Source organism: Astatotilapia calliptera, chromosome 19 (genome assembly GCF_900246225.1).
Source record: "Astatotilapia calliptera chromosome 19, fAstCal1.2, whole genome shotgun sequence".
In the NCBI taxonomy this organism is placed as follows: domain Eukaryota; kingdom Metazoa; phylum Chordata; class Actinopteri; order Cichliformes; family Cichlidae; genus Astatotilapia; species Astatotilapia calliptera.
The window spans coordinates 3,722,045-3,746,371 of NC_039320.1; the positions used below are offsets into that span (position 1 = coordinate 3,722,045).

Sequence of the window (24,327 nt, forward strand, 5' to 3'; positions counted from 1 at the left end):
TTGAGATGAAGCCAATTTTGTCCTCTTTCACACAGGGTGAGTCTCTTTGAGATAAGACTTCGGGTTTTTGAATGAAATCCCACAGAATACAAAGTGCACTGACCAGAACTTCAACTGACTCAAGGTTTGGATGCTAAGTACTTCTATTACTTCAATACATGGAATATATTTAAGATTTTACATGCATAATGTATAAAGAATAAAAGAACAATTTTTATAAGTTGTCAATTGAATTTTTTTTTCTTTGAATAATTCTGATGGCTTCTGGCACTTTGGGACTGTTGCTAGTGGACAGAGGGCATCTATAATGCAAGGAAAGACGAATCATATAGAACATATCAGCTCTGTGATCCATCGGGCTTTTTAAAATAGAGCACCATCATCATTTGACTTGAAAGCAGAAGTTGAGTTACAGCGTAAAACTCCAAAAATATAGGTGCATGTTCTGGAGAGCCTGGTGTGTTTAGGAACACAAGAAAAGGTAAAGAAATCTGAATTTATTTGTTTATTTTAACAAACAACCTTTGTTCTGCAGACAGTGCAGAAAATCTGGTTGTGTGCTTTTCAGGGATTCACCTGGCTAGGATTTCCAGTTACAGCAGGATCATCGGACCTCACCCAACTCCAAATCACGACTTCGTCAGCTCCCAGAAGAGGGGACTTTGGAGCTTTGAAGCAGCTAATATAAAAACCTGCAATACCCACTAAGCCTGTGGAAATGTGGTGAACGCATTCATGCCTGTGCAAACCAAATAATCGGGGTGAAGTCTGCTTCCTATTAATAAACAATAATGTGCTCCATAAGTCATCGTGGCAAGAACTTGGTTGGAGAAACAAGCTATACCTCCAGGCATTGTTAACGACTCCAACACTTACTCAGGTGCACAAATGCATCATAATGTAGCTCTCGCTGGGACAAGACCTGGTAATAAAGTGATCACTTTACAATTAAAGGACAGATTTCAGTGCTTGAAAATACTTGAGCATGACACATAATGTGCGTGTTGCATGCTCTGTCCTATTAGTTGTAGGCAAAGGGGGCTCTGAGGTGGTAGTGCAGACTGATAATGACCTACGGGCAGTACACCTTGACCAGTTGTTGAGGCAGAGCTGCCACTGACAGGATGATGAACCTGTATTCCAAACACACAGTAATTTAAAGATGGGAACTTTTTCACTGTTTTTCAGCCTGTAATGCAACAGGGGGTTTTTTTGGTTTTTTTTTAGATAACGTGTAAGATGTGCATATGTGCATTTGTGTTTGTCAGCATGCATTTATTTATCAGTCCTTTCTGAAGTGGTTGGATTTGGAGCATTTTTTCCCTTCAGTTTGTTTCTTTCATGCAAGAATGTTCCGTTTTCCTGGAAAGATAACTTTAGTACACAGCTCGCGCATCCTCTCGCAAATTAAAGTGAGATATTCTTGTTTTAAAGGTTGTGTCTGTAGCGCTGTCTCAGTGGTAATGTACAGTATGCTGTATGTTCCTCCCTGCTTCTGCTTTGTGATGATGCAGAGACTCGGTCGGCTTTTAACAGCGTTTACTCACCTTTTCTCCAGATAACGAGTCCTCGTCCCTTTGCTAAATCACAGGAAATATTCCAACATTCTCCGCAAGCATCGCCAATCATTTCCAGATGAAATTACAAAGCAACACAGCACGCGCTGTGATAATAAATCTATGATACAAACGGCAGGAGTGAACCAAGCAAGGCTGAAAGAGCGAACTAAAGGCCACTGCGCCACTTTTTCATTCTTTTTCCTTTGACAGTTTGGATTTTCTCCTACTTTCTTATAAAAAATAAATACATAAAGGATAGCATAGCATCAAGTCAGACGAGCTTCTGGGATATTGATCTGATCAGTTAAGTAGCATCAGTTTCAGCTGCTTTGCTGTTAATGACATTAACCCTTTAAGACCTAGTATAGGGAGTGCAGAATTATTAGGCAAGTTGTATTTTTGAGGAATAATTTTATTATTGAACAACAACCATGTTCTCAATGAACCCAAAAAACTCATTAATATCAAAGCTGAATGTTTTTGGAAGTAGTTTTTAGTTTGTTTTTAGTTTTAGCTATTTTAGGGGGATATCTGTGTGTGCAGGTGACTATTACTGTGCATAATTATTAGGCAACTTAACAAAAAACAAATATATACCCATTTCAATTATTTATTTTTACCAGTGAAACCAATATAACATCTCCACATTCACAGATATACATTTCTGACATTCAAAAACAAAACAAAAACAAATCAGCGACCAATATAGCCACCTTTCTTTGCAAGGACACTCAAAAGCCTGCCATCCATGGATTCTGTCAGTGTTTTGATCTGTTCACCATCAACATTGCGTGCAGCAGCAACCACAGCCTCCCAGACACTGTTCAGAGAGGTGTACTGTTTTCCCTCCTTGTGAATCTCACATTTGATGATGGACCACAGGTTCTCAATGGGGTTCAGATCAGGTGAACAAGGTGGCCATGTCATTAGTTTTTCTTCTTTTATACCCTTTCTTGCCAGCCACGCTGTGGAGTACTTGGACGCGTGTGATGGAGCATTGTCCTGCATGGAAATCATGTTTTTCTTGAAGGATGCAGACTTCTTCCTGTACCACTGCTTGAAGAAGGTGTCTTCCAGAAACTGGCAGTAGGACTGGGAGTTGAGCTTGACTCCATCCTCAACCCAAAAAGGCCCCACAAGCTCATCTTTGATGATACCAGCCCAAACCAGTACTCCACCTCCACCTTGCTGGCGTCTGAGTCGGACTGGAGCTCTCTGCCCTTTACCAATCCAGCCACGGGCCCATCCATCTGGCCCATCAAGACTCACTCTCATTTCATCAGTCCATAAAACCTTAGAAAAACCAGTCTTGAGATATTTCTTGGCCCAGTCTTGACGTTTCAGCTTGTGTGTCTTGTTCAGTGGTGGTCGTCTTTCAGCCTTTCTTACCTTGGCCATGTCTCTGAGTATTGCACACCTTGTGCTTTTGGGCACTCCAGTGATGTTGCAGCTCTGAAATATGGCCAAACTGGTGGCAAGTGGCATCTTGGCAGCTGCACGCTTGACTTTTCTCAGTTCATGGGCAGTTATTTTGCGCCTTGGTTTTTCCACACGCTTCTTGCGACCCTGTTGACTATTTTGAATGAAACGCTTGATTGTTCGATGAAGCTTTGCAATTTTGAGACTGCTGCATCCCTCTGCAAGATATCTCACTATTTTTGACTTTTCTGAGCCTGTCAAGTCCTCCTTTTGACCCATTTTGCCAAAGGAAAGGACGTTGCCTAATAATTATGCACACCTGATATAGGGTGTTGATGTCATTAGACCACACCCCTTCTCATTACAGAGATGCACATCACCTAATATGCTTAATTGGTAGTAGGCTTTCGAGCCTATACAGCTTGGAGTAAGACAACATGCATGAAGAGGATGATGTGGACAAAATACTCATTTGCCTAATAATTCTGCACTCCCTGTAAAGAACCAAGGCCGCCAGAGCTCATATTATATTTTTACATGCTGTAGTGCCATTTTTGGGAGCATTTCAAATCGCTATACATCAATACAACCATTAAAGCCCATATTTTAATAATATGTATGCATTAAGTGCATAGTAATTACATAAATTGCAAAAAATGCAATAAACTACAAAAAAATTGGAAGGTCCTTAACTCATGATGAGCTACAAAATGACCTCCAGCAGGACACCGATGCTGATGTCTCCAAAATGATCAGAAACAGACTTGGTGGCTTGACAGTGAGCCCGATTGGCATTTGCCACAGCATAGAAGAATTAGGGCCCCCACGGGCCCCCTCTGCTTTTCCCAGGTGAGAGCAGGTTCACCCAGAGCTGCCTGCTACATGGTTCAGCATGGCTGGTTTGGTGACTGCTATTAGGTCCATCCATTCTCTTTCACTTGTTCAGTTCACAGTTGTGGAGGGCTGGATCCTATCCCAGCTATTGTAGCAAGACACAGACCCTGCCACAGGGACACAAGCATTCACACTCACGCTATGAGCAATTTAGAATCACCAGTTAACCTAACCCCAACAACGAGATGACTTTGGACTGTGGGAGGGAGCCCATGCAGATGTGCAAACATGGAAACTTCACACAGAAAGATCCTGGACACATGGTGGAATCGAGCCCAAGAACCATCCTGTTTTAAGGCGGTGCTAGACACTACCCGTAGGTATTGGCGTGAAGTCCTTCTCAGACCTCAGAGGAACCCAGGACCCACTGCACCAGTGTCAGTCTGACACTGGTGCAGTGGGTCCTGGGTTCCTCCTGGTGCACAGCATTGCCTGGCCTCATGTGGCAAAAGTAAGCAGGCAGTAGTAACTGGAACTGCAATGAAAATCCATCATAACAGTCTTTCATGTCACTCTGCTCCATAAACTTCGACTTATTGTAACACAGATTTGTTACTGTTCCTAGTCCTGACTTGTTTTACTTGTTTAGGCGTCACGATGTCTGTCTGTGGGTTAAAAGTGTCGCTTTAGAAAGACAAAAAGTTTCCCCCACGTTCAGTTGTCAGATTGTGATCCACCCCTCCCATCTGCTGCTTCAAGTAAGACAAAAACAAATGTTGAGAATTATTATTTGTAAATACACTTTTCCCCGGGCCTGTTTTCAAATAATCACTCCTATTTTTAATGCCGCGGTTGATGTTGCCGAGCCCTCGAGGTAAGCGGCGGCAGGAGAGGCTGAGTGTCGCTGAGCTGCTGTGTTCTCACCAGCAATTATTCATCACCAGTCTTTCTCCATCTCTCCTTTATTCTTTCTCTCCCTTTAATCTCTGTGTCTGCCACTCCCTCCCTCCCTCCCTCCCTCCCTCCCTCTCACTCACTTCATGTCTCCTTTTGTTGCCATCTCTCACTCTCCTCTTTTCACTTCCTTCCTGATCTGTTTTCTTTTCTTTTTTGAGTCATGGCCCATCTTCATGTTTCTTCCTTTCCCCCCTCATGTGTTGTTCATCCACTCTTCTCATTTAACCCATTTTTAAAATTTTTTTTTGCTGTTGCCCCCCCCCCCCCCCCCCCCCCCCCATGTCCCTTATTTTGTGTCCCTTTCCTCTTCTCATCTATTTCTGTCTTTGATCCCTCAACTTTTTCCTCTCTCCTTCTTTTCCTTTCTTCTTTCCATACTCCTCCTTTCCATTTTCTTCTCTTTCATCTCCACGTTCCCTGCATCTTTCTCCCCATTTCCCCTCCTTTCCCAGTTCCATTCGTCTCTCTCTTCTCCTCTGTCCTCTTTTTTCATTCCTCCCATATTCCCTTTCACACACAGATCCCTCGTCTCATCTTTCACATCCTTCCCCTTTTTGTTTGTCTTTCCCCTCCCTTCCTTTCTCCTTCTCTTCTCATGTCTGTCTCCCCTCCTTTTTGCTGTCCATCTTTCTTTGATTCTTTCCCTTCCTAATTATTTTCCTCCATACATCACACACTTATGTTCATCTGTCATTTCTCAACTCTTCTGCTCATATCTCCTCTTTCCCTGATTCCTGGCACCCCTCTTCGCTTTGATGCTCCTTTCTTCTTGCTTTTCTCTAATCTTTCCTTCCCTTAAATCCTTTCCTCGCTCTCTCTCTTTTTTTATATCTCCTTTTCAGTTTCTCTCACTCTCCCCCCTCTTCCTCCCACTACCTTCCTTCCTGTCATCTCACCTTTCCATCTCTCTTTCTCTCTCTCACCTACTCTTGTTTTTAATCCCTGTCACGTCTGTTCTCCTCGTTGTTTCGGTCTTCTGTTGCCTCTCTCTTAATCCTTTTTTTTCTCGTTGTCCTCTTTTGCTGTTCCCTCTCTGATTTATTTCTATTTATTCCTTCTCTTTTCTGCCTCTTTCGCGTCCTAAATGTTCCCAGTCCCACTCACTTAATTCCTTTCTCTCTTCTATCCTCCAATGCACCTCCTTTCTGCCCCCCTATCTATTCATCTCTCACTCTGTTTCTCTTCTCCCTCCCTCCCTCTCCTTCCCTACCTCTCTCTCCTCACTACCTGCTCCGACCATGTTCTCTCTCCGCCCGAGGAGCTCCTATACGGTGTAAACAGATGATTAGGTGCTGTCCTTTGATTCCAAATCTTTGACTAAATCCATCCTGATCATTATGACAGGCTGCACACTCTGCTCTGTAGCAGCTGGATGATAATAAGACTTTTTATCATCCAGACTTTTTCCTCTCTTTCTTTTTTCCTCCTTCACATTACAGCAATGCTGTTTATGAAACCATCCTCCCCTCTCCTCCTCCTCCTCCCTCTCCTCCTCATCATCATCTGAGTCTAATTCCGAGTAAGCAGATATTGTTTGCAGACTTTACATGCGTCTGCCCATTTTCGGGTCATCCAGACTTTATTGCTTTCATCAAACAGTCTAATGTAATTATCTCTCCTCAGCTTTGATTCGGCTGGTTTTTCAGCAGAGCTGTCAGGGACAATAACGTCTGGGGGGGGAAGAGAAAAAAAAATCCTCCCGTCGTGTTTCAAATTTGCTGAACAAAGGTTACACGGTGAGATGGAATTCTCAGAAATGCTGCATTTGTGTTTTTCTGTCACAGACGTCTTTTTTCCCTTCTTCTTGTGTGTCGTTCTGACACATTATGACAATTAGTAAATGTTTCTCAGGGAAGTTTCTTCCATCGGTCCGTCTTTAGTTTCCTTCTTTATGCTGGCTTGTCAGATTCTGGCTGATGCTGATACCCACCCCTCCACCCTCTTGTGATGTTAAAGGACTTCACTCATTAACAATCTGCAATAAATCCATCATGTGAGGAAAATCCCTGTTTGCTCATGTGCTGTAGCTCCCAAACAAAAGGCCTTTAATATGATAGCTTGTCCAAGATGTTGCCAGTATCGCAAAATGCCAGTAAAGTAATATGTCTGCAACAGTGGATGAGAGGAAGTTTCTAAGATCTGTGACGTCTGGTTGATAAAACTTGCCCTTTGTGATATGACAGGAAAACCTACACGTAACAGCAGCTACAAGCAGAAATGTGTCATCATAAAATGAGTAGAAACAACTCTGTGACCAGTGGGAAGCAGCTCACATCGATCATGGGCTTGTTTGTCTTTATGATGCTGCTTTGTCTTGTAACTAATATGCTGAAAGTGTTTGGAAGTGTCTGCGTATGCACATGCCTCAAGTAAACAAACTTTTTAATGTGGAAAAATTGCAAAATTTGAAATAAACATAGCTCTCCACCTTCAAAGCCTTCTTCCCTACAATGCCTCCACATTACTGGTTCAATAGGGTTTAAAATGGTAAGTAGCAGCCAGGTCCTGCTAATCAAAAGCACTTGATTAATTGCTTATCAGCAAGTGTGAGCACTTCTGTAAAAGAAGATGTTTTGACACATTTCTGGACTAAAGCATTCAGGTTTGCGTCAGCACAACGCTCCAATCTTCACTAGATCTTCATCCTGAGCTCAGACTGTGCAACGCTCAGAAACTGCAAAAACCCCAAACTTACATCTCAGACTCTACAGGCCTCAGTTAGCACGTTACATGTTAAAGTTCATGTTCAAGTATGGCTTATTTTTGAAATATGGCAAGGAGAAACACTCTCATCTTTAAAAAGAATCTGCCAACACCGTTTACTTCAAGTACCTCAAGTATCTCAAGTACTTCAAAAGTAGAGATGTTCGGTCAACATGCATTGCACCACATTTGGTGAAAACACAGCATATCAGCACAAACATCCTACGGTAATTTTCAACACAGTAGGAGAGGAGTAATGGTTTGGACTCGTTTTGCAGCCACAGGTCCTGAGCACCTTATAGTCACTGAGTTGACCATGTATATTAAAGTAATCAGTGACCTCAACAGAAGCAAGATTTTGACTATTTTGATATTTCATTATGGATTTTATGGTCCAGTGGCAACAAAAACAGCTTGCTGACCTCCGATTTAAGAGAATCTGTTTCTTCACTTAGCATTTAGTTTGTTTTGAGCCTATTTTGATCTCTTTAAATGTAATAATTCTACAGTTGAGTTTAAGTAGCCATAAAGTGTCACAAGTCAGTAAACACTCTTGCAGATATTTGTTTCTGAACTTCAGAAGTCAGTTTAGGACGTCGTGCAGTACTTAGCTGCCCGTTGGTGGTCAGATTTTTAGCTTTTTATCAGCCTTCACTAGCAGCAGCAGCAGCAGCAGCCACAGAACTAACAGCTCCAGTATGTGGGACAGCAGGAGGTCTGTCCCACATAGCTGTTGACCCAAAACATGGAGAACGGTGCCAATTACAGCCGCAATATGCAAAGCACAGGTGGCGCACACGTGCAGCTGGAGTCTCAATTTGGAAGGATGATGGGCTAAAGTCTTTTTCTTTAGCCAAACAGCAACTTTCAGAAGTTGTGAGGTGATTTCTAGTTATATTTGGCTACTGTCAGGCTTTTTTTGTGTGTGTGGATTGCTGATTTTCCAAAAACCACAGCATCGAGTGTTTCTGTGGCTATTTCCAGCTGCAGTGTGCCTCACCTCAGCTGCCTTACAAACACATCCTTGCATTATAGCCTTAAGGTATAGAGTAGTTTAGAAGAAACACCAATTTGCTCTAGGTTTATTTACACCAGGGGTCTCATTTATTAAAGTTTCCTGATGCTCAAGTTTGGGCTCAAAGTTGTGCTTTGTAAAGTTTTCATGTCAGAATTAACTCCTTGGTGATTTTCTCTGACATATCAAAAGCAAAACTTTGGATAAAATCCTTTTTTATTTTTACTCAAGGTATGAATTTTATAGACATCATATATATGGTATTCACCATGTAGTATATACACTGTACTATAACATCTTTACAAATCACGCCCTGTGTGTGATGAAACATGGATTTTTAACTGGATGCTAAGGGGGAATACAGAGAGCTGAACTCAGATCGAGGTCAACAGTCACATCTTGTCAAGGGACCCAGAAATTTCTAGACAGGTGGAAAAAAAGTCTCTTCCCCCCTTTTACAAGAAAGTGGTCAGAATTCACCTCCATTTACAATGTCATCTTTATTTCTGGAAGTGACACATGTCACATCAGGGATTCTGCCAGCGCAGACGAACAGGGAGCAGGTTGGTCGGTCACCTCACGGCACCGCGATGCACGCTGACTGATAAAACACAGGACAAATCAAAACAGGGCGCTCAGCTGGTGACACATCATGATATGAGACAGAGGCTTTGTGCAAACCAACGGGAGCCCTCGGACTCGCTGACGTGTCGAAACGTACATAGATGAAGGTGATTTTTCTTATGTGAAAACAAAAGCGCCAGTTCACCCAAACGACAAAACAAACACACCACTTGAATGCAGAAGTGATTTCATGCGTGAGCACTGGGCACACATCTTTTTATCCTCTGCAAACTCCACAGGAATGTGTCCTTCCATCAGCAGTTAGTCGTCATTAGTTACTGTGGATAATCCCAGATTAAAACAACACCAAACAGATACATTTTCTGTTTGTTGCTCCATTTGCACCGAATTCATTAATGGGGCCTCTGCATATATAATATATAGTTATACGCCTTTTTTTTTACAAAACATTTGACTAATTTGAACAATAAAAACACATTTTAATTTAACTTAATTGTTAATGTAACGTTTACTGATACTTAGTTAATCATATTCCACTAAAACAGGAACTTTTGAGTTATAGTAAATGCTTCCTCAGTAGGACACTTTACATTACTAGGACTCCTTCACTGACAGTTTGACTACCTGTCTTTAGGGAAAGGGCTGCAGGGCAGCTTTACCAAAATCCATTTATATACTGCTTATTCACAATCCATGGGAGGGTTCTTCTCAGTGAATCCAAAGCTGCTAAAGCGCCAGTTGACATGCTCTGTGAGATCTGCCCATCTATAAGATATTTTTGGCTTCTAGTTCATCTTTAAGAAGTCAGTAAAAGCAGCAAATAGTTTTTTTTAACCATTAATAAATCCACTGTTGTACAGTTTGAGTACCTATATCTTTCTCTGAAACTGCTGTCGGCAACACAATGTTTAGCATATTGGGGAGAGAAATGTCTGATGACTGTGCACGAGCTTTTAAGCCTTTTCTGTTTGAGCTGACCTTTACCAGAAACTGCCTTCTAAAGTCTTTGTACCCTAACTGCTCGGCTGTAAACAACTGGCAAACATACCGACCAGCTGGTAAATGCAGTGGAGTATTTAGCTTATAAACACATTTCCCTTAATATCCCTAAATGACAATTATATGTAATTTAAATTAAAACGTCTTCCAAGGGCCAGACTATACTAGATATCATCTGCATTACATTTAAAAGTATATTTCACCCAGCACCCTCTTTTACTCTCATAGTAAACGTTTTTGAAAACATCTAGAAAAACAGAAAATGAAGACATGTTTGTAAAAGTAGAGCTATCGCAGAGCATTTATACTGGATTGAAATGGATTTTGACAGGTATCCATAATGAACCGACCAGTAAGTATTCTCTTCTAAAAGCTGCGAAAATAAAACCAAAACCGAGCATCGCATTAGTTCTGGCAGACCGCTAAGTCGAGCTCAGCTAGTAATCCTGGCTGCAGTGCCTCTGCAAGCCACTTTGCAACACACCTCCACTGCAGCTCCTCCTTTACTCCCCGCCTTCTGGCTATTCAAACCTACACACCTGAAGGGCAGGGATGTGTGCTCTCCCTGCTTTAAGCTTTCCATGTAAGTGCACATAAATGGGCTGCACTATTTTCACTAAAGCGGTCTTCTATATATCTATGTGATTTTTTGAGAGTGAGAATATTTGTGATTTGAGTGAACTGGTTCTTTAAGATAGTACAACTGTTTCCCCACACCTGTTAAAACACACTGAAATGACATGAGCATCACTTGTGTCCTCGTAGAATTCGCCCAGTAGAACGTCCTTATCTGGAGTTTCTTAGGTCCATCATTTCCTCATCGCAGCTGATTTTCATTGTGTAAAAATCAGCATTGTTTAGCAATGCAGGTGAATAAACTGTATTCTATGGCAGTACTGAAGGTTGTCCCTACACCCCACAATATATTTCTCGAGCGCCTCCTGTAGACATGTCCGCTCCACCACGCAGAGCTGTGCTTTTACAGTGCAAATTCTTCACCGTCCCACGCTGAACGTAGATTCCCTGCAGGTAGCAGGCGAGTTACTGCTTCCATCCCACAAAGACGGATGCATCCAACCATCCATTCAAATGTGCACCGACTAAAGCCAACCGTATCCCTCTTTACCAGCAAAGCATGAATGGTCCCAAACTTGTCAATACACATCTGCATTTTCTGCAACAAAGTCCACTTACTTTTGAAAAAATATAAACTTGTCTCAACCTCTTTCCACTTCACACGATTGTGGCTTTTTTAAAGTTCTATAAAAGGAACAGATCCAAGATATTTTGTAGGCCTTCACACTTAAAGCTTAATGAATGACTATATGAAGAGTCCCCTTCCAAAGTGAGGTATCCACCATTTGAAAAAACATGTACAAAGTACATTAAAGTAGGTCCTTGTTTGATGACATAATACACTTCTATCTTCTTTGAATGTTAAATTTTAAACTTAAATTTCGTATTTTAGATATATTTATATATATTTATATATTCTTTGTTTTGGAAATGAACTCTTCATACCTGAAACATGGAGCACGACAACGATCAAAGAATTTTCACTGCGATTTGACTCGATGTGCTTCCATCTAACATCCCAGGTAGCAAAACAACAGTTCGAAATTTAAAATGTGCGTTTCGAAGAAATAAAGAGCGAAGCTGAGCACACACACACACGCACACACACACACTCCAGCTTAAATTTCGTGTAACACGTCATCACAGTTCATCTGCGAGAAAAGTCTTAACATTGAGTATTTTTCTTTTACACCAAGGAATGTTCAAGAACAAAAGAAAAGAAAAGAAATTGTGCTGTTTCATTTGTATATATTTAAGAGTTTTCCTGCACTGGGTCATCAGTGTCTTTTGCTGTACACCTTCTGATCTCGCTCGTTTTCACCGTTTGGATGTTATTTTCAGATGAAGTGAAGTCTGCTTGTATGTGTGTGTGTGTGTTGTGTGGAAAAGTTTATGTTTGGGCAGGTGTGAAGCAGGAAATGAGTTGTGTACTTCCTCTTGAGCCCCTCCCCCCTCCCATGGCACTGTAGTGGTACACACTCAGGTGGTCTTCGCAAGTGTGTGGGCTGCACAACACATCTGCTCTCAGTCATGATTCACAAATAGAGATTAAGTGATTTTTGTGACAGAAAGGGAGAGGGGAGTAGGGTAAGACGAGGCTGACCCTTTCCCTCACCGTCACGTGACACATAGAAAATGGCTGTTTTTAGGTTGTGTTTTTTTCATCTGGTGCCCCAACCCCTCCCCCTTGGATCTTGACATTTGTCTTTGGAGGCCGAGCAAACCGAGGCCTCTTACAGACTGGAGAGCAGGAGGAACAGCAAGCCCAGGCTGAGCAGCGGCATGGAGAGGCAGACGGGCTCAGCTCCGTGGTCCAAAAGGCCCGGAGAGGGAAGAGTGGAGTCTCCGTCATCGTCCCACAATCTGTCGTTCTCATTTACCTGAAAGAAAACATGTAAATCTGTGTCTGAAACATCCATTTATGTTTAACAGGAATACAACAAAATCTGTTGAAACATATCTTCAGCGATTTTATGACCAACTATGTGGTTATAATGGCCGAATTTTCCGCATCCACAGTTGAAAAATAAGATAAGCAATGCCAAGCACATAGCCACTTATCAACATGATGCAATTTCACAGCAAGAGAAGCTTTTTTTTGGCTCCAGATGTATTCAGAGTAAACTCTTCAATCATCATCATCATTTTTTCCCCTTCATTCTCTTGATATTCTCCTTGAGCTTGTGTGGGTTCCCTCCGGCTTCCTCCCACAGTCCACAGACATGCATGTTAGGCTGATTGGTGATTCTAAATTGGCTGTGGGTGGAAATGTGAGCGTGTGTCTGTCTCTCTGCGTTAGCCCTGTGATATACTCGGCACCCGATCCACGAATACCCAGCCTTATGTCAGCACACATTAAATCCAAGCCCCACCGTGACCCTGAAACAAATAGTTCATCTTGGGGTAAAATACTATTACATTTAAATTAAACAAGTTTTAACCTTTCAACATCCATTAGTGAGCTTATAACAGATAAACTGTGTCACCAATATGTATGAAACTATGTATTAAAAAGAAATTGGATAATGAAATCACAACTTCCTGCTTGAAAATGAGCATTTAGAATTTAATCAAACAAACAAACAGGATGAAAATGCGTCAATCAAAATATTTAATTAGAAATGGGTGTTTCCCCCCCACTCCTACCTCTCGTACCTCATTTGTGAGGTACTACAGACTGGAGCTGTATTGCTTGACAGTTTAAAAACAATGTGACAGGATATTGTTTGGTCATATCTGCTGTTATGACTCTGAGGCAGCTGCCCAGAATTAATTTACAGATTCAATTAACTTTGACTGGTGTCAAGTCAGTCGTATGTTATCCAAACCTCATTTGACATTCGACTATCAGGTGACAAAACGTTTATGTTCAACAGAGTCTCTTTACCGTACTGTTAGCTCTGCTGTGGTGAAAGGATGATACAGACTGTTGAAACAATTGCATGTGGGGCACACCGTTCAGAGGACTCGGGGCAAAAAGATATCATTTGGTTTTTGGCCATTTTTCTGCAGCTTTTCCCCTGGAACTAAGTAAGTGGCCTACTTAGCTTGTCAAGTTTATTTATATCTGTTGCCAGACTGTCAATTATGTTATCAGCATTATTTTTTTGGGTTCCCATTTGGAGCATAATGCATGGAACAAATTTCTTTTCCCTGATGTAAATTACATAATTTATAAATTTCTCCTCATTATTAAAATCTGCAATACTGTGTGCATGTTTAATGCAAAACAGGCTGTTCACATTAAAATTTATGTCCAACAGAATTCAGTAGTTGTTTGCTTTATGACTGCATGGTATGGGCTTTGTTAATGGGGTTTACAGAACCTGGTAATGGTGTGAATGAAGAAGCAGTTTCTGTATGTTCAAGCTGATGGTGTACACACAGCACGAAAAGAAAACCATCCTGGACACTCCAAAGCCAGCGACAACTCAAACCTCACAGTTATGTGATCCTTGGATGGTCGGATTTCTAGAGCTGGAAAGTCATTCTGCTGATTTTGCTGTGTTTGTGTGCTGTACAGTTGGTATGTAAAAACAACAATGGGTATCTACAGACTTTTTTAAACTCATAAGTCTTTAAAAAACATACAGTGATTCAGTCATGATATCCTTCAATTTTAAGTTTCACATATCAGGACATAATAAAAATCAGCTGGTCCTTAGCATGTTCTGAAATTGTCTGAATACAATCTAAGAAAAACAGCACAGGACATATGACACTGTTACTGTTTATTCAACAAAAACTAAACCCCAAAAATCAGCTTGAATCAGTCAAATAACTTTTTCAGTCTCCCACATGATTGCAGAGGGATTTTGGCCTAATCTTCGTTGCTACTTCCCACAATAGCACACCAAACAGGGTGAAGTCTTTGACATTGCAACATCTTTTTCTTTCTCAGCTATTCTTTTGCAGATTTGCTGCTATGCTCTGTGTCATTGTCTTGTTGCATGACCAAATTTGGACCAATGTTTAGCTATAAATTTAACTAACCTTAGCATTCAGAGGAGTTCAGGTCTTACTATACGGCTGCAAAATAAACCCAAATCACACCCACTCCACCACCGTGCTTTACTGATGGCACAAGGTGTTTTTCCTGATGTGCTGTATATACATCTCCTCTGTGGTTTCTTCAGATGCAACTTTGCAAACCTAACCTGTGCTGTGTTCATAATTTGTACTTGTTCAGTCTTTTTCTGTCACAAACTTCCACATTCAGCAGATGGCCCCGCCCCTCCCTGAGCCAGAGGTTTCTTCCTGTTAAAAGGGAGTTTTTCCTTCCCACTGTCACCAAAGTGCTTGCTCATAGGGGGTCATATGATTGTTGGGTTTTTCTCTGTATCTATGAAGCGCCTTGAGGCGACTTTTGTTGTGATTTCGCGCTATATAAATAAAATTGAATTGAATTGAAAATTGAATTGGAAACATCTGACATGCTAACTGAGGGCTGTAGAGCACGAGATGAGTAGAGAATGAACAATGCTTCTCCAAGACCAATGCTGTCACTCAAATGGTTAGGGGGTGAGGGGGAAAGAGAAAATAAAGAAAGTGTAGCAAGATAGGAAAAAAAGATTAGGGAGCGGGAATAGAAAAATTCAATGACACGCTGCGTTTCTGTGGAAACACTTGGAGAGTAAAAAGTGGTGAGTGGAATTAATCAAGTGCATTTGATTAGCAGGACTGGCTGCTACTTACTCCCTTTAACTCCTATGGAAACAGTAAAGGTGTACTTAGATTTCCACGCACTGCTTTTGTATTTTCCCCCTCAGTTTTTGTTAAATAATTAAGGACATTTTGTAATACTTCATGTGTTATTGTGTTTACTAAATGATGATTTTACCAGTTGATTTTTTTAGTCTTATTAACTAAAACCTTGATGTACTTTCCTTTTTTTTCACCATGGCTGACCTGTTTGTCAGGATTAATGCTTATAAATGTTTTTATCTATGTGAAAGTGAAAAATGTATCAACAAAGAATTAACAATTAACCAAATGTTTGCTTTAATCTGACATGTTCTTGCACTTTCTGAGTTTCATTTTGTTTGGGTGGCAAATTATTATTATTTTTTACTAATTCCTGAACAACATTACATTTCAAAAAATGTCTTTTTGACATATTTTAAGAACATAATTATTTACGTATAGATACTTTGATTCACATTACTTTTTGCTCACTGTGTCATCCGTAGGTTTGGTATTTTGTGCTCCAGTTTCATTTGTTTACCTTTGTTTAAATCAATTTATATCACTTACTCTCCATGTGTTCTTTTGTTTTGCTTTTTGCTTGGCTATGTGCTCAATCGATCTAATGACAACACTGCAATCAATAAAGTTAAAGCAAATGTTAAAGATGCTTTAGTTCACTCGTACCCCCTGGTTAGTCTCCGCTGAGCTGGAGAGCCCGGTCAGTGTATTGACTTAATGAGTCAATAATAGCTTGTCACAGGATATAAAGCACATATAATATAGAAACCACAGCATGAGCATGCTTTATCTTTTATCGGGCTCATATTTCCTGCAAAACTTCATATTTAGACATTAAAAATATCTTTACTCAGTGCCAAATACTGTTGGGGAGATTGTGGCTCAAGAGTTGCGAGTTCGCCTTGTAATCGGAAGGACAGTCTCGGTCATTGTGTCCTTGGGCAAGACACTTCACCTACCGCCTACTGGTGATGGACAGAAGGGCCGATGGCGCGATATGGCAGCCTCTGCCCCAGGGCAGCTGTGGCTACAACTGTAGCTTGCCTCCACCAGTGTGTGAATACAGACCATTTACCATTTAGCAGCCAAATTTCAGGCATATAGGGGAAAGGGGCAGTTTTTCCAGAGATTCTGGTATTTATTAAGTAAAAGCAAGCACACAAGTGAGTTTAAAAGGCAAAGAAAAACTTCTTGAATTTTGTTCTTGATGCTTCTTGACCCATTGAGGACACCTAGAATTTAGATGCTCAAATAAAGAAGTGAATTTTCTGCACGAGATGCCATATAAACTCTCTTCTCAACTTCTCTGTGACCTGGTGCTGTGTAAATTATCCAGACTGTGTAAATCTCATCCATCTGTCGCTCCCACTAAGTTAAAACAAACAATTAAAGATATCTGTGGCTTTATGACCCGACTCTCGGAGAGGCCGTCTCCATTAGCGCGTGTGTTTGGAGAAGGCCGTACGTCATATTTTCAGTCTTCCCTCTCGTCTCACCTGAGTAGGTATCTGTGCCCGCAGAATGTTCTGCTCTGTTTCCATAGCGATGCCTGGGGCAGTGGTTGCCAAGTGTGGGCTATGGTTGTCCGTTGCTGGACTGGACACTCCAGGCTGACTGGCCCCCGTTTTCACATCCGATCCGTTTCCAAAGGCCTGAATGGCATTTTCTGGAACAAAAGAGCAGCCGCAGATACACTGACACGACTGGAAGCTTAATAGAAACATTCATGCTGAAAAATCAGGAGACTTTGATCATTTTTACATGAGTCATCACCTCAAGTGTTCTTTTGCTTTTTTCTCCTGCATAACTCTTTTGATTGTGATTGGCCACTTTACAGCTACGTACAAGAGGCCCAAAATTGCAAGGTGGTCAACTTTGCCTTGCGACTCATCAGGCTTGTTGAGCTGAAGCATTAATTTCACCCTGGATTTGGCAGTTCAACACACAAAAAAGAAAGAAGAAGCAGCTACCACACACACAGGAAGGAAAACCTTAGTAGTTTAGAAAGAAACGTGTAAAATGTCCCTAAATAAGCAGTGAATGCTTCAGCCACGGTTCAGTTTTCAAATTTACACATCTTGGTTCTGTGCTGGGTCACCGGTGTAAGGAGCTACCTGTGTTATTCACACCTGGGGAATCAGTTTCAGTATGTTATTCCTCAGGCGATAAAAAAAGCAAACTTGTGCTCTGTCTGCTCTTAAACAAGACAGAAAGAAAGAGCGTGTGAGCCAAAACTCACTTTTTTATGTAAGAGACATAAACAAACTATGGAAAAATGCCTGAGATACAGATGGAGGCTTTGGTTTTAATTCCGTCAATCTGTGAGGCAAGGGCTCCAGCAAGTCAGATGTAATGCAGGAACATATAACAGCAAAATGAGAACTATAATTACATTATAAAATAATAATTAATTAATTCCCTGCAAGCATGCCTGGTTGCTAAGTCTCTTAGCTACCACTTTGCTATTCTAGTGTACTGGTTTTCCTGCTGGTTTTCTCCAAAATAAAGATGTATCCATAAATCTCACAATATTCACTGTTTATTATAAGGAAATCATTGCAAAATAAATAAATAATGTGTTGCTTCTGGTTGCAGTGCAGGTTTGCAAGGCCAAAAAGTATCCACACTACACAATTATCACCTTGGTAAAGTTGTTCGTGTGAGACAGCTGACTAAAAAAGAAGGGACTGGTAGTTAGGAAGTTATGGTGCGTGTAAGTGAAACTGACAGTTAGGAACAAATTATGGTGCATGTGGAGAGAACGGTGGTTAAGTATGAGGCAAAAAATACCGTGTCTGTGAGAAGGAGTCGTATTATGTAGAAAATAGCGGGAGAAGCTGAATGTAAGGCAGATCTTGAGCAGCAGTGCATAATAAGAGTTGTGCATGTGTCTTCTAATAAGTGTAATTATCACCTTTGTTGTTCTGGGACTGGATATATAAATGATGTAAGTGCACAAAAAAGACACGTGCATGTTTTTTCTACCACACAAAGTATTTATGATAGAAACAGTGTGCAGACTACACACACAAGTCAGATCGCACACACGCTTTTTCGAGAGAGTCAGGTCTGAAAGTCTGGAACTAGAAATTTAAAACAGAATTTAACATGAAAATTAAACAAACAAGTATTCAGGGCTTAAGTTGCTTATATATATTATTTTTCTACTTGCAAACACACTTACTTATATTAATATGCTTAATTTATCCACATGGACTTCACTGCAAAGAATTTAGTGTCCACTAAATTGTATGAGGCCACTGTTGTTATCATTATTATTGGTAACTGTGACACTATAAATAGCTGAAGCCATACTTAATGCTTCCCTTGTGTGAACGGACGTACTTTTTAGCCTCTCTTTTGTAGCACTCATTTGTTTTCTCTGAATTTACACAGACTTGCACATCTTCTTTATTGTTTTCATTGCCGTGTTTTATAACTTGTGGCACAAACAATCCAAATAATAGGCAGACGGAGTCTCTACATTTATTTTGAGGCCAGAGATGGGAGTGGAAATGAGGCTTGTGCACAGAATGCATGTGCACGTGTGACCCCAAGAGTCTGGAGGACTGAAAACACCTCCTGCAGCAATGGTTGGAACCAGCTAGGAGTTATCTTAGCTTGAATGGTGCGGCTGTGTGTGTTGAATTCATTGAGAGAAAATTTGATTTACAGCATTTTTCTTTGTTGACTCAACATTTCTGCTTCATATACATTTTGAGTTTTTTGATTCTCCTTCCAAACATATACCAGCTCCAACTTTTTGGTTTCACTTAATCAGGCATCTTAAGCAATAACCCAGAGCCTTAAATCCTTCTGAGTTGTACTTAACAACGGATCTAGTCCTGGAACTAGAAGCCCTATATGCTTTGTTTAAATTCATGCCTTGTGCAATGTATAATCAAGACAGACTTTATATGTACAATGTTTGATTTTATGCACAGTGATTGATTTTAAAGTAAGGTCAAATTACACAAAATTATGCAGCAGGATTTTCGTATTTTCCAGTGCTTTAATTCACTCAGTAAAAACCAAGGACATACACTCTCAGACCCTCTCAACCTGGCAGGATTCTCTCTTTAGTAAAATAAGAGCACCACACAGGGTCATGGGCGGTGGTGCGCCAACGCACACAAACCATCACAATACATGCTGAAAGTGCTCCACTGCAGTACTACTAGTGAAATGTGGAAATTAATCTCATTGTGAAATGTTAGAAATAGATGAGTGTGTTAGACGGAGGGGTTTTAATGCACAAACTGATTGGACAACATCTGTTTTTAATAAAGGACACACCTGTTGTGACTTGTATGACAATGTTATGAAAGAGCAGAGGGGTAGTTGTTGATTAGTGAGAACAAGAGGGTTCATTGATTGGCATGGGTGGTTACTGGCACCGCACTTAACACTTGAGAGGAGAACGAAGGGCCAACGCTGTGCAAAGTTTCTCTATACGGCATAATTAAACTTGCCTCAGTCCCACTTGAGAATACACTGAAGTGCAGCGTCCTCTGCATACGGCATCGCAAGTTGGGAATGTGAAGTAATGACTAAACACAGAATAGCAGCTGAGTCATAACATCCAATCAGCACACAATGGTGAGGTTAAATAGGTTTTTATGCGTTAGCCGGCAGCAACACTGAGCAATTATGTTTAACAAAAGCACAAAAAAGAAAAGTAAAAAGGTCTTTGATGCTTTTTTTTGTCTTATCGACCACCAAAAGCGCTTTACAATTCAAACCGTCCTCGCCCACAAAGTGATTTGATTTCATATTATCTTTATCAGTATGGGGGTTCGGTATCGTGCCCTAAAGAGTTCCGATTACAGGATGACCCAAATGTTTTTGTCATCCACTGACACCACCAGCACCAGCTTGTGTCAGTTCAAATGCAGATTTGATCAAAATTGTAATGGTAGCATTTTCTTATAGCTGTAAGCTTTTAAAATGTGTTTGATAGATGGTTGGGATTCTGAAGTACTGTATATTTATCCGTACTGTATAAATATCGAATGTCACACAGCGTTTTTAACTAGCTCACACTAAGTGGAACATTTAACATCTAAAGAGCCAGACACTGGATGTTAACATCACGTTTTCAGCGACTTCAGATGTGAGAAGTTATCCATCCAGCAAAGAAAAGATGCTGAAAATGATGCGCTAACAATCATAATGTTTAAAACGTGAAATGTGAAGTTTTTTTTAGTGTCGTTAAACACAGCAGGTCTTAAAACATTATGTCCCTTAATGTGTTGGTTGGTTGAAAAGGGAGACTCAGTATAGGCACAATGCCACCTCTATACAGCTCTATACAGCTCTATACAGCTCTAGCATGCAAAAGATTCTGACTGTCCAAAGCCTGAATCAGCTCCTCAAGCAGCAAACAATGAGTCATAATACTATCAGAATCTAAAATTTAGATACAGATTTATATGAATTGCATAAATGAATTTTCATTTTTAAAACCACTGGCATGTAATACTGGTCTGTGTACCTGGAGAGGATGCAGTACAGTATGGCTCTCTACTCTAGTGCCAATAAAATGTCAGTCAAATGGAAACCACAGTGGAATATAAGAGATCTACTAAAATGTAAGTTTAGAAACAAATGTAACTTTCTTCCTCTATTTTTTCTATGTTTTTCACACTTAAATGTTTCAGATCATCAAACAAATGTAAATATTACACACAGACAAAGTCTACTCCACTTTGTCAGGCAGGTCCTATTTAAGCGATTTCTTGATGGAGAACAGGTGTGGCAGTAATCAGGCCTGGCTGTGGCTAGAGAACTTGAACTTCCAAAGATGTGATAATATTTTAAGACCAATTTAGTTAAAAGCTTTCTCAGGATGGTGTGCCCTAGTGAAGGACAAAAGAAAGAGAGGAAAGCTTAAAATACTATCAGCTCATTAAAAGTATTTTGAGTAGCAGGAAAAAAAAATCTCTGAAAGACCTGACACGTGATCTGAGAGATGCATCTGGCCTTTCAGTTAATCTATTATTTGCTAAAGCATCATCAGAAAAGGTCTCAGTGGAAGGATGGCAAATGCAGATATGTTAAATTACACAAGAACTGTACTGAAAATCAGTGGAAACAGGTCGTCAATATGCAAGGAGGCCAGGAAGGTACAACTCCAAAACACGGTGGAGGCTCTGTCGTGGTTTATGGCGACATTCAACCAGTGGTGTTGGTAATTTTGTCAACAAGTGATTGAATCATTTCTGCAGAAAAAGTATCACCACCCTTTATCCACTATATAATACCTGGAAAACATCGAATCTTGAGCGCACCGTGTATAAATTAATACCTGTAAACCTCAATAAGTGAAGCAATGCTGTAAAGAAGAGTGAGCCGCAAAGATAAACTGATAAAAATATCAATTACTTCAAAAAACTACTTCAAGTTAGTAGTACTGAAGGTGCTTCTACAAGCTACTGAGTCATGGGGTGTACTTAGTTTGACAGAGGGCTATGGAGTCGTGTGAAAACGCACTTTTCCACACAAATATACAAATGTGTACTTCCACAGACTACTGCCTGCCATCCATTGTCATCAAAATCTCTTGTCGGCAAATTTATAATGACTAGAAAAATTCTGAGATCTTTTTCTCTTTTTGCAGGAGCATAGGAAACAGATGTTCAAATTTGGATGTAATTCAGTCAAACAGATGCTGTTGATATTTCTGTTTGAATACTCGAGTGATTGAAACAGATAACATTTCTACCTTCACTGTCTACCAGAAGTATGCAGTAAAATTACAGGCGCGTAAAATACAGACAGAAATGTTTGGTTAGCAGAGCGTTGACACAGAGCAAGAAGGTGGAGAAAGTCAGAGATGGCAGACATGGATACTGGACTATGAACTGGTTCCCTTTAATGTATTTAAGACCCTCAAATATCTGTCACCTTTCTGTAAAGGTTTGACAAAATGATCACTGATTATTTAAAAGGACCATAAGAAGCCTGTGACTGCGAGGAATATCACATTATATTTCCTGTGTACAATTTACTGACTGCTGGATTTATAAGGAAATTCATTACATCAAGTTGTTGGATTTATAGCAACCAGAATGAATTATGACCATATAATGAATTAATATTCTATAGGCATTCATTCTCATTTGGCTAATGGCTTACTCAGCAGCAATTACGTTTTCATGAAAGTCACTTCAATTAAAATATGCTCAAAATAAAGACATGACTGTCAGATCCATCAATTAATAACCATAGCTTATACTGTAAGATGAATGTGAGCATGAGACATGAAAAACCCTCATTTTCCAGCTGTTCCTGAGGGGGAAAAACCCCCAGAAGCGACTCACTGAATTTCAGTGATGTGAATTCAGAGTCTTCAGCGGAGTATCAGCGTGTGACGCACAGACATTGATTTCTCACAGGATCATAAACAAATTGATCGTTCCTCCTGAGATAGTTTGCCTCTGCAAAGAAAATTCTGCAGCAGTCAATGCAGCGCCTTGACTTGAGCATCAGCATCGAGCACTGGAGTTGCTGGAAGGGTGACCTGTTTGTTCCTTTAGCCCTGCAGCTAATTAGGGAATGCATGTTGCAACAGAATCTCAATGAATTGACAGTGAGAAGAAATCAAATACTGATCCCATTTGAGGCTATATATACATATATGAGGCTGTGGACTACCATGCTAATGGTGCTGTGGGTCATTAGCATTGGTAGGACAGGTGGGAAAGTGTGCCAGTGCGCTCAAAGCGTGCAGTTAGGGTTCGGCAGCGCACAGCAATTCCCTGGCAGCGTGACGGATGAGAGAAGCGAAGGATGCAACTCCAGCTGCTCGCCACCATGCCTCACCACCCGCCATCACGCAGAGATGAAGTGCCAATTGATATCTTTAGTGGTAAGCTGTTGTGACAGTTTCTTTGTAAATGTTTGGCCACGGCTGTTTAAGCACAGCCATCTCTTCCACTTTTAAGTTTCCTCCTGAGGGCTTTTTTTCCTCTTTTACTGACTTCACAGGTTCCCTGGGGCATTAATGCAGAGCCCATCCTATGCATGCCCCGGTTCTGTCCCCAAACTCCCCAACGTATTGTTGGCCACCCTGACTTTTCCCTGTTATAATACCAATTCAAGTTCCAGAAAAGATTTTACATAATTGCAGAAATAAAATTAGCTTCACCTCCATCTGTCCTCTCTTTTTTTCCCCCTGCCACGCACAGAATGAAGAGGTCCAGAGCTGCTGCTCTGCATAGTGATGCGACTATTACTGCTGTGATGAGGAAGTAAGGTGGGGTGACAGCTGTTTTTAAAACCTGACTGAGCTCGCTCCATACAGGGAAGGCTTTTTTTCCCCAGCAGTTTCCCCCTCCCCTGTCTGCAAACAACTGTATTCTTCCCTGCCACTATTCTCTCTGTCCGCCTCATTAGTTCGGAGGCAGGAAACCAAATTAGGCTCAATTACAAAGTCATCAAAGGCCATCTGAAGTCCTGTCTCAGCAAGCAGGCCCCAGCACAAGGGCGGGGTTGTGCGCAAAATAACGGTGGATTCAGCTGCAAGAAATTTACACACAAAAAAGACAAGGAGGATTTATTTAACCGATGATGATGACGTCGCTGTCCATTTGTAAAACTGAACGATCACTGAAGACAGGAGAGTCTTCCCCTGTACTCAAAACGAATAACAATTCTTTACACGCTGTGATTATACAAGAAACATGGGAGAAAGCAAACAATGAGGAACTCTCCCAGGGTGCATTCATTTCCCCAATTATTGGATCCAATCCAAACTCGCTTTGTCAATTCATTACGGACACTTTCTCCCCCCAAAAAAGAGGTGTTGTCTGCCCGAGTATTAGAAGAGCAACTAAATTCCAGCTGAGATGAGTGTGACATGCACTGCTGGTCCTTTCCCATTAGAAACTTGTTAATCCTTATCATCACATGTAGAATGTTTGACTTCAGCCGTTCGCTCAAGCTGTTTCCACTTTTGGCCAAGATGCAGGAAAA

The 24,327-nt window shown here is 40.8% G+C and overlaps 1 protein-coding gene across 1 annotated transcript in view; it reads right to left on the minus strand.

Moving 5' to 3' along the window:
• Positions 1–8,553: 8,553 nt before the first annotated feature.
• Positions 8,554–24,327, minus strand: part of gfra4a (GDNF family receptor alpha 4a) — a 160,906-nt gene continuing 145,132 nt past the window's right edge. Inside the window, exons 7-8 of the mRNA XM_026152719.1 lie at positions 16,848–17,017; positions 8,554–12,527 (exon numbers count right to left, since the gene is read on the minus strand). Of these exons, the coding sequence (XP_026008504.1) occupies positions 12,381–12,527; positions 16,848–17,017 (317 nt within the window). The 3' untranslated portion in view covers positions 8,554–12,380. The remainder of the gene's footprint in view (positions 12,528–16,847; positions 17,018–24,327) is intronic.